Below are 12,101 nucleotides of genomic sequence, written 5' to 3' on the forward strand. Positions count from 1 at the left end.
ACCACCTAACTGAAACTCTAGGCCTCTCTTAGACCTTTGCACTTATTGATCTAACACTCTCTACCCACAGATCTGTACGTGGTCACCCCCTTCTTAAAATTCCAGTATTAACTCAGATGGCACCTCTGAGATGGAGTCCCTGAGAAAACTAGCCAGAGGAACCCATCTTCCACTAATAGGAATATCCTACTGACCTGGTATAAATTATCTCTAAATGCAGGTCTCTTATTGTTTGTTCATATCTTTCTTTTCTGTCTTGTTTCACTAAAAAATTAGCTCCATATGAGCAGGCAATTTGTCTTATTCACTGTTTTCTTCATCTCCAGAGCATAAAACATTCCAGTGGGGAAAGACAAATTTTAAACCTATAATTCAATGAATAATTTCCACAATAAAAAGTTAATTCCAGTAGAGGAATAAAAAGGAAGATAAGACATATGCCAAACAGAAATGACATTTCTACAACCTATCCTTAAAAGAGAGGGATACAAAAAAATAAAACCAGATTCAGGAATGTATTCTTGAAATGTGCACTGAGGAGCTGAAGGAGTCTGGTCAGATGATCCCATCAGGTTTGTTGAATTCCGTTACCGAGTTATCCGGAGGAGAGTGATGTTTTAGCAAGGACTGAGTATTGAGATCTTAATTTCTGATTTGTTCAAAGTTCAGAAGAAGGGAATGGTAATTTTATTTCACTTTAATCCCCTACACTTTTGAGGAAAGATAACTATGCCTTTATGGGTCACAGGGAAATTACAGCTAATTTGTGTTGTATAAAGCACCTGAAAATATGCCTCGTCTAAATATTTGGGGTGAATTTGAGATTTCTCAAGGGCAAGAATAATTGAGAGCCATTGTTTTGAGAAGAATGGAAGCGTGGCCTGACACAAGGAGGGAGTTACTTCAGAGAGGCTAGAGGGATGGAAGAACAATGGGATTCACTGATGTAATCACTAATGTCATCAAGGTCTGATCAAGTTTGTCACAGAGGTTTCTTATCAATCAGCATAGTTGTCTAACCAAATTAGAGTTGATTGAGAAACTTTTTTGGGAGAAGAAGGATGTCTTAATAAAATAATAAATAAGACTTTACTCAGCAACTCTAAAGAATGTGACTGAAAATACTTAATTTGCTTTAGAAAAATAAAGAAATAAGTTTCTCTCCTCTAGTATGGCATATAGCATTTGCATATCAGGCATGTATATAGTTTTATTTTTTGGTGAAGAAAAGAAAGAGAGGCTCACTGTCTTTCTTAGTGGAGTAGAGCTAAAACTACAGATAATGGGTGAGCTAAATGTTTTTCCTTTCTAAGCACCCAAGAGTTTCTGGGCTTTCATTACACCATTAAGCACAGAGGCATATATTAATACACTATTTTTGGGCTTACTATTTCTGGACTATCTCCTGCAGCTATACATTGTAGCAGACACTGCATGTTGTCTTCTTAGTATCTCTTCTTTTCTTCTTCCTCACAAACAAAACCTTGGTTAAATCACATCATGATAGTCTAATATGTAGCCAATTATTTAGTCTGCCAAATACTTTCATTTTCCAGCTTTTCTTGTTGGAAAATTTAGGCATAACCACATGGCCCAGCTTTGGACAGAGATAAGAAAATATCTGACAGAAGATTTTGCATTTCTGATAAAAGGGACATGTGTGGTTGGCACTCCATGCTCCCTGTCTTCCTGCCTCCAATATACCCAGAGCTCAAGTAGCCATCTTGTGACCATGTCATACAAGCATGAGGACAAAAAGTGAACAATTGCATGATGCCACAACAGAAAGGCGGGGCGATTGCTGCCTAGGTTGAACAATTGAAACTTGACGTTATCATGAATTCATTCCTACAGGAAAAGAAAATCCTGGTTGTTTAAGCCATAGTTAGGTTTTCCATTATCTGAAGCCAGAAGTGGCATCTCAACCAGTTTCACTAGCCCATTTGTTATTCTTAGTAATTATTTAATGAATGATAAAAGAAGACAACTGAAATAAAATGCACCTTAAAGGCCTGTTCTAAAATATCTCTTCATTTGTATCTCAGTCAAGTGTGATCCTATCTACCTACAAGTGAAAATAACTAGATAATAGCAAGTGTTACTAAACCAACAACATGGATAGTAGGACAGACAGAAAGTGACTGTTAGACAGGGTAAGTGACAAAAGGGTAGTCATAAAGGCCTGTTTGTGCTGAGACTAGAACTGTGAGAAGCTAGGCAAATAGGATTAATCTAGTTGTCAATTTGCTGTATTTGCCTTGAATAGCTTAACATGATCTTCCTAATTTCTGTGCCTTTTTTCATCCTATTCTCTTTGCCTGGAATACTCCCCATCATTTTTTTCTATGACCGACCAACCCTACTTTTAATACTACCTAACTCATGAATCCTTTCTTCATCACAAATTCATGATCTGCCCTTGCCACATGGCCTCTCCCTGTCTTTAATTCTCTTATTGTGAATACTGAGAACTCCTCTGCATTATACAGGGTTCTCTTGGTTCTCTCAGATGTTTCAGAAATAAAGCTGGAATAATTGTAAAGGGAACAAACCACAGATACATGGTCTTCTCCATTTTTCCCTATGTCTGAACAAGTTAGCAAATTCTCTCATGTCCAGAAATTATTGCCTCTAAGAATTTTATCAATATTTAAATATGTGGACTAGTAGGGTTTTCTACACCAGAAAAGCATTTTATAAAATCAGTATGCAGACCACATGTTAATTTAGCAAGGATATGTAAAAAGATGCAATTGAACTAAAATTGTCTAAAGTCATTATGAAGGGAAATGGCCCCCTGAAGAACTATGCACAATATGTTTGCAAAAATGTATAACCACAATACAGTGTGGTAACTGTTACATTAGTTGTGGATATAAACTACTGCAAAAGAAACATTAAAAATCTAGGTGAACACTGGCTAAAAAAATCAGGGTAAGCAACAGGGGAAATATTTGAGATGAATTGTCAAGTTCAACAGTTCAACAGATGCCCCAGGTGAAAGAAAAAGCAGCTTAGGCATTCATGCAATGGCTGGAAACAAATGTATATTTGGAAGATGGGGGACAAACTTCTTTCAGAGCTAGGAAATCCATGGTTAAGTATTAATTAAGACAATTGCAGACATGTAGAATTATAACCATTCTAAAAATTAGAAGTAACACTTAGGAGCAAATACAGTTAATAACAGAAGCATTATTATTTCTAGGAATCTCCCCAATGGAAGGATTCAGAACAGAGCTGTTGGTTCAGAACATCATAGGAACATTTACCTACCTGGTAATACCTACAGGTAGAAATAGGCTATAAAGATATTAGTTCCAGATCTGAGATTGAAACATTTTAATTTCAGTTCTGAGATTGAAAAATACAGATGTACATCTACCCTTTTTAAAAAATTCCTTCTATACTCTTTTCCTTTTCTGTAGCTTCCTATCTTAAAACTGATATAGATTCAATAATGAACTAGAGTTATTAAGAAAAGAAGGGTAATATCAATATTTGCTAGTTATTGTTTCTCTTTCTTGACATCTAGTAGCTCACACCAATGGCAATAAAGTCAATGATTTTATTCACTCCAGACACCTGAATTTTAAACCTGGGTATGTCCTACAATGTCCAGTTTCTCTGCATCAATAATCTAGAGTTACATAGAATTTAAATACCAGAAAAGGAAATGGAAGTTTCCTCTATGAAGTCCATTAACATAACAGAAAGGGGAAATGCAAAATGATACAAAACAAAGAAAAAATATTATATAAATATTGAGTCATGACTTGAAAAATGTGAGCAGCCATTTTAGAAAACAGAGAATGGGGAACAGGAAAGCAGATGGAAAAATCTGCCTTTCTGAGCCGATCACACCAATTATATTTGAATAGTATTCCTCATTACCATTATTTTAGTCCATCACATACTAATATCTATAAATATTACACATATGTATATATACAAATGTATGTCTATCTATCTATCAATATATCTATCTATCTAGAAGGGAATTGTGAACTTCAAATTGATCAAATAGTGGATAATGCTTCACCTGATACTGCAATTATTTAATAAACAATTGGATTTTCATTTGTCTTTGGGAGGACTTTATAAGAAATCACATTGTACACAGAAGGTCTCAGTTCAAAAATACATATTCAACATTCATTTTTTAAATTTATGTTTCATTTGTGTTAATGATGTAACAATTCTAGCACAGGTAGGAAAAAAGCCTTGAAATCAACAGTGAGCAACAGTAACCTCTCAGTATTATGCACCAGGATATTTTAATTTAACAAATCATATACTTTGTCTCCTACCTTCTTATATCATTAAGAAAGAATATTTTCACAAACAATAATTTGATTCAACTTCCCTTTAGGATCTCATGTAAATATCCTTTATGCTGTAACATTTTATATTTCCCAGTTTGTATATTAATTTCCATACATCTGACTTCTTGAGAAAATGTATATAGGTCATTAGATTTTTTCAAATATTCTAACAGTAAATATATCTGAATATTGCTACTTAATTTATCTTGCTATATTAAATGAGTATTTTGGATTTCAAGAACTGATTTATTCTGATTATAAATTTATTAAACCAATAACCACCTCAGTTTTACCTAGTTTTACTTTCTTAGTATACTGTTTTGCACAGAGTAGAAACTCAATAAATATATTATTTGAATATGATTTATTGTTTATTGATGCAATTAGCCCGTTTCTTATATTATGATACTGGTAAAATAAATTCATTTAATTCATATAACAATTGATGTAGCCCACCTACCTATGGGTCTCAGTCTTTGAACTTCTACTTATTTAATCATCGGAGTAGATGATTTGAAAATAATACAATAGTACTGTATGAATTTATTTTTAATAAGGCAATTCAACACAAAAGCATAACAAAGTAAAACTTGGGCATTCTTGCATCAAAATCACCTGAAATCATCCCATTATCATTAATGCTGACCAACTATAACTACTATACATATTTTTGCATGTGTGTTGCAATTACAGGTGGGGGCTCAAACACTGCATTTCCATGCAATAAAAACCTTAATTGTACTTTTTTAAATATTGGAAGGAGAGAACACTGCTTTTTAAAAAACACATAAATAAAACCAAAGTCACAAATTACTTGATGTTTCTGAACCTTAGTTGTTTCAACTGTTAAATGGCAGCAGTTAGAACATCTGGAGTTGCTTTAGGGTCAAATAAAATTATATGTGTACAAGGGAGTTGCAGACGGCAAACTGATGAGCAAATGTTAGATATTACTACACCGGGTGTATTGCAATTATTTAAGAAATATCCAGTCTCAATGCTTGGCCATTTTTTTCTTCCAAATTACTTACTGGTATAGACAAGTTGAAAGCCTTCATCTGTCCCTTCAGAATCTGAATTAAATTCTAGCCAGAGCTGATTTGAAGTACTACTAAGCGTCAGTCCTCGCATCGATGCACCAGTAAAAGCACCTAGTAGGTGAGTTGTTTTATCTTTTCCATCATAAATCTGAAAAATATAGTTACAATTAAAATGTAAATATGCCAATAATAATTCAGATCACATATTTACACTTATGATTACATTTATAACACTAGTTTTCCTAAATCAATTACATGCTTGGGAAAACTACATTTCCCAAGGACAGGTATGTATATTAATTCCTACAAAAATCAGATTAAGAAAGTTAGAATCCACATGGATAATTTTAAAATTCCAAGCTCTGTAGACTTTAAGTAATTTTCAAACTCATATAACTTTTTCTCTTATTATAAAAATAGTGTGTTTTTTTTTTTGGCAGGTAATTTAAAATTGAGTATACATTCAGAAAGATTGGTTGATTAGTTGGTTGTTTTTCTGCAGCTTGCTCAAGGGGACCAAACATGTGCTCTTCTAATAACATGGTTAATATTATATAGTAACATATTATATTTACATATATACTTATATTGTATATCATATTTATAATATATTTTATAATATAAAATATATTTGATTCCTTTATAATTTCTATAATTTATCCATGTCCTTTAACTTAATTAATTTTTTACATTTTTTAAATATTAAGTTACAGAGTACTAAATGTTTTCAGAAACTAATTTAACAAGGCAAAAATATACAAAAACAAAATTGATACCCTCTAAATATCCCCACATCATTCTCATTCTTCTGATAGTGTAGCTTTCTCACTGCATTCTAATTTGCTTTTCTTTTATCAATTCATTATAGACATTTCTTCAGGTCAGTAGAAATATATTCTTCCTTTTGGGTGCTGTTTAATATTTAATACAGTGAAACTACTACAACTTGCTCTATCATTCCCATTTCAATAAACTCAAGTTTTTTGCCCTAAAAGTAATGCTGAAATAAATATCTTTTACATATAATCTCATATGTTTTGGTCCTTGTATGTCAATAAGAAAGTTTCAGTATATGGGATTTTGGGGTTAAAATGTTCATGTTTTGTCAAATTATTTCCCAAAAAGTGTATAGTAATTAAACTAAGGTTTTACCAACAATACATATTACCATTCTTTTTCTTTTAAGCTGTGCATTTTCAACAAAGTAGTTACTACCCCCCAAGAGGGTGAAAATTGGTTCTTGGGGGTGATAAAGTCAGATATCACATTGATTTCCGGTCCCATAAAGGTCAGTTCTATGTGGCAAATCTTTTCCCATAGCATTTAGTTTCGTGGATTTGGGGCTGGGTCTCCTTAGGTGAATTATATTTTTAGAAAGTTGAGAAATACTGCTTATAGTTACTTGTCTCTTGCCTGAAATTGCCTTACTCCTGACCTGGCAGTAGAATAAAAATTGCATTCCTAAACTCCTAACCCAGTGATCTAGCCACAGCACCAATATCCCCCCGAAGTGGTATTTATTACATTGATGCCACATAAGACATTTTTAAGTGGTGCATTGTGGAATGTTTTATTGTTACTCATCTGTATGATATATTTTTCTTATATCAAATTGTTGGGATTAATAATCTAGAATGCCTTCTACAATTTAAAAATGAAAACATAATTTTTAAACATTTTTTAAAAATTATGAGGTTTAATATTGTTTAGGTTAACTTAATTGAGAACTTTTCACTATAGTCCTAATATTGGATTATTCAAATAAAACAATAGGCCTTTTCTATTTACAGGCTCAAGATTTTATTCAATGAAACATTTTAAAGTTTTTAATTATTTCTCTTTATTTGATCCACCTAGAATGCAGACTCAGTCTCCAAAACTATACTTCAACTCTGTTTTTTTTTCCTTCAATATATCTCTTTCCTCTGTATTGTAAACAATCTTCCACTGGATTTTCCATCTGACAATTACATTTTCAGCAGTGAATAACCCTTTTCAGGACTTCCATTAAAATCTTAATTTTAAAAATCATTGGTCAAGTTCTAGGAAAACTGTCTCTCTCTCACTCTAATTGCATTATCTTAAGAATTCTTTACAAATATTTTTAAAATTTATTTTAATGCCTCCATAGTTTGAATTTAATGTATATCAACTGTTTATGCATTTAATTTGGTTTTTCTTCTCTGCTTACAAATTCCCTTAAGTATGTATTTATTTATCTTTAGCTATTTATAGTTGCACATTTTCTTATCATTATTGATTGAGGCTTTAAATGTTTTAAAGATGACAGAAAAGAGTTTACTTAACATGCTACAGACAAATGCAGTTTTTATTCAGGGCCCTTCATAACCATGTCTAACCACCTTATCCTGTACCTTTCCTGCTCAGAAATTCTGAAGTCTCCAGTGACTAGGCCCTTCCTGCTCTCTCCCTTTGTGAAGGAGGGAAACTATAGCTTCACATGCAGCCTCCAGGCTCCACAGAGATGGAGGAGGAAATAAGAGGGAGAGAGAGAAAATGAGAGTTCAGATCAAGACAACAGGGTCACTGAACTTCTAAAGGCAAACATCTTCCTGATCTCTGTTTTCTTTTTAAAAGAACTTTGCCATTTTTTAAACATGTATATTGACTATTTAAATAGTATTAGAGGGCTGTATCAACAAATTTCCTAAAATTATATAGGAGTACCTTAAACCCCTGGTGGAATTTATCATACAAATAAGTTTGCTTTAGTTATGAGGAAGAATTTGTCTTCAATAAACCTGAACCAAATGTTGAGGTTTGTTAGCTCAGGAATGTTTTTGTTTGATTACCTATGATTCCACTTTTTATTTCTTAAAAACAGTGGTCATTGGGGATAACTCAGAGACAAGGAAATGTTGCTTACCAGAGAACACAACTTTTGTGTCTCTGAATTTCTAATGCCCAATATTCTCAGTTGCTACTTCTGAATATATTTTATGATTCTATATATGACATAGTTTATAAATCCTATGGCTGGAACTACACATTCACAACCAAACCATTTAACCAGCAAATCCAGTGGATCTTACTTGTGGTTAATATTATCAAGGTAATATTTTGTTTTTATTTTCCTTACTTGTCACCAATATGAAATTTCATTCTTAAATTACATATAAATATTGTTTCTTGGATTCAACTAGTTCTACTTTCATGTGTGTATATATTGCAAGAACTTTCAGTTTATCAGAAACAGGCAAATAAAGGGGAAAGGTAAACTAAAAAAATAATTGATATAATTGAATAGAAATTGGTTCTTGAAATTTGTTTTTGATTTTCTTAAAAAAGCCTCTTAGAATGTTCTTTTTCTCAAATTTTCAGTGGTAGTGAACAAAAAAAATTCAATGATAGCAGAAATCATTATTTTACTCCATACATACAAATAATTCTGATATGTAATAATGTAAAAAGTAACAAAATAAACACATATTTAGTTCCATGTACTGTGCTGGATGCTTGGAATAAAACATTATTAATCTGAAGGGAAGTTAAACAATTGATCCAATATTGCCTGTCACAAGAGAGGAATATTAGATTCTTTACATTTTTTAAGCTCTAACAATGGAAACATATATTTGTCTTTTTCAAAAGAAACTTTAAGAAATAAACTTTAAAGTAATAATGGAAAGGGAAAACACGAAAAGGGGCTAATGTTAAAACCAAAATGAAGCCCAGTTGGATCTGACTCAGCACCAAACCTCACTCTCTGCAGTTCATGTAATGCTGTAACATCAAAAGAGAAAACAAAGCATATAGAGGTACTATCAACGTAAATGAAGCATGACCATTCCCTGTGAAATTTTGGAAGCATGTATAAAATTGTTAAATCAAATGAAAATAAAGTCTTAATAAGCAAGGCTTTAAGAAAAGTTTTGTAATATTGATCAAGTCAATGCTCCTTAACTTGTAAATAAAATTCTTAAATGTATTCTGATACATATGGAAGAATAAAGGCAACAAGAAAAGGACAAGGCTGCATAGTCCAAGACAAATGACTTTTGAAGTGGACATAAATGCAAGTACACAAATAAGAAAATAAAACAAGCAAAATATACCTTTAATTTAAAAGTAAATTTATAGTGAGAATGATTATATTAAATCAGATCAGAGCCAAGGAAAACTTTTATTTGAGATTTTCTCATATTTTTGTTCTAATTAAAATCAGGATCTTTAAACATGTTCTTATTTATTTGGGCCTCTATTCTTTCTTTTTCTTTTTTTAAAGCATATGATTATCATCATTATTATTATTATGTTCGTTGTTTTCACCATATGTGTTAATATCTTTTTTTTCAGAAATTTAAGGAGCTAAAAATGAGTAAAATAATTGTGTAGCACACTTTTTAGTAAGAAGAGAGAAGACTGGTGTTTCCCACAGAAATATTCTCAATTACTTGGCACATTTAGATAAAGACTTCATTTAATGTTAATTTAGATAATGGAGACTTACTTTGATATTAAAAGGATTTTGAGGGTGACTTAAGAATGTAAGAAAAGGAATTGAGTGCTTTTAAATATTAATGAAACTCTCTGATTAGACTTTAATTTTAAAAGGTTGCAATTAATCTGGTAGCTTACACTAGAATGGACTAGAACTTAATGTTGCCATGTTTCGATTCTCAAACACTTCATAATGGATCAGGGCTTGAAATTAGTGATGATGTACAGATCCTCCTAGATCTGGAAGGTCAAACCCTATTGTGGCGAACTGCTTATCAACACTTAAAATTTTTAAAACTTGTTGTTGTTGATAGTGTTAATGCATGATTAGAAAAGCACAATTCACAGTCATTTCTCTAATGAATTAGAAAGGTGTTATACCTGAACCTAAAAGCAGAAAGTGCATAAAAAAATAAAATCAAAGAGATAAATTACACATATACATACACATACATAAAATTATACAAATCTTCACATTATTCCTGCTCATGGATACTAGAATTTTCAATTTTTGGCCAATTATTTTAAAGGTTGATTTGAATTAAATAAATTTTTCTAATAAGGTGAGTGAGATGTTAAAGTTGGAATGAAGAAGTGTATGTTTTATAATGGTTAATCAAATAGGACAATATTCTAATCTTTATTATGTTCTCTCTAAAATTAATGAGAAACAGAGCAGAAAACTTTTGCTCAAGTGCTCTAGCTCTGTGGTTATGTAATAAAGTTGAAGTCTCAACTCTACTCTTAAGGCTGTATGGCCTGTCACAAATCATTTCACATCTGTAATCCTTAATATGGGAAAGAATAAAAATGGTATTTTTTATGGGAACAAGTAAGATGAAAGTGAAACATCAAAAACAATGTTATATCAGTACTTCACTGGTACTGAACTGGTTTTGAACATGTTATAAAAGTAACACAAGCAACTTCTTTGTTAGATTGAATAATAGTTTTTAAATACTAGAAAAGATACTTTCTCATTTTTCATGGTGTTTATAATATAATGGCTACAGACACAGCTTATTTTTACTTAAGTATAGACAATAAGCAAAACAATAAATTAAGATTTGTAGTGCTTGCCAATTTCTTCAGTGTAACTATTCCAACAAGGGCCAATTTAATAAAAATATCAAGCTATTAATATGAAATAATTGAAAGCAACTTTTGGAAGAAATGCCTCCCTGACATAATACTTCTGCAATAGAGATGTATATGACTAGCTTATAAAGCACACATAACAGGACAAGTAGTAAAATCATTTAGGAAATGATATTTATTACCTTTGTTTTAAATATACTTAAATTGCAAAGTAAATAAATTATAATTGTAACTAATTTAATTTTTGAAAATGGCTATTTTTAACAACAAACAGAAAAATTACTGGAAATTTAACAATAGTACTCTCAAAGACTCATGCAGGTTAGAAAAGAATCTTCAAATTAATAATCTTAAAGACAGTAACATTAACCTTATTATACCTCTAAAATAATGTTATTAATCAAGTGCTTCAACTATCTAATTTTTCATAAATATGGCATGAATTTTCCTAATCCTTTCTTTAAGACTCTTGCAACCAATTTTAGGTTATTTTATTGGCTGTTCTCCATAATCATCCATTTTGTCTACATTTTGCCTGACATACGTCTTTAATGTACACCATATGACTGGTAAAAATATTATCTTAAATTTTGTCCCTGCTACATTCCCTTATCTCAACATAGAGCACAGTCTTTCTAATAAGACAAACACAACAATAAAAGAAACAAATAGTATTTCTGACTGGTATTCAGCTTCTGTCCTACAGGGCAGACAACAGGAACTAGCCATTGCTGACTAAAGCATATTAACAATAAAAACCTCCTGTAAACGCTTACTGAAAGAATTAGTTAAATTATTTATTTTGAGTAAAGTTTGAGAACTTCAGTATTATGGCCTATTGGAAAGGATAGAACTAAAGAAGGATCTACAGTCATCAGATACTCTGGAGAGCTTTATAAAAATCCATAATGCCAGGTGCAGACCAACTGAAACAGTTTTTCCAGATCTCCTGAATCAGAAAATCTCGTGGTTGTGCCAGTGGTATTTGTCATCTACCTTTGATATAGATTTTACTTGTGTGGTTATAAATAACTAAAGTAGTTAATGGAAAAAAAAAGGAAGGAGAGAGTGAGTGGGTAATCTAAGCCTGGATGGTGAACTCTCTGAAAGGAAAATTGTGTGTGTGTGTAGATATAAATAAATACACACACACTTTTTATTGTTGTTTTTTTCTGTT

At 31.6% G+C, this 12,101-nt stretch overlaps 1 protein-coding gene across 5 annotated transcripts in view; it reads right to left on the minus strand.

The window, feature by feature from the left end:
* The window catches only part of CSMD3 (CUB and Sushi multiple domains 3), a 1,174,595-nt gene that overhangs the window by 308,299 nt on the left and 854,195 nt on the right, over positions 1 to 12,101 (minus strand). For all 5 annotated transcript variants that reach the window (XM_073229983.1, XM_073229982.1, XM_073229981.1 and 2 more), the window contains one exon: positions 5,357 to 5,513. In XM_073229983.1, the coding sequence (XP_073086084.1) occupies positions 5,357 to 5,513 (157 nt within the window). The remainder of the gene's footprint in view (positions 1 to 5,356; positions 5,514 to 12,101) is intronic.

The sequence above is a fragment of the Manis javanica genome, chromosome 2 (assembly GCF_040802235.1).
Source record: "Manis javanica isolate MJ-LG chromosome 2, MJ_LKY, whole genome shotgun sequence".
Classification (NCBI taxonomy): domain Eukaryota; kingdom Metazoa; phylum Chordata; class Mammalia; order Pholidota; family Manidae; genus Manis; species Manis javanica.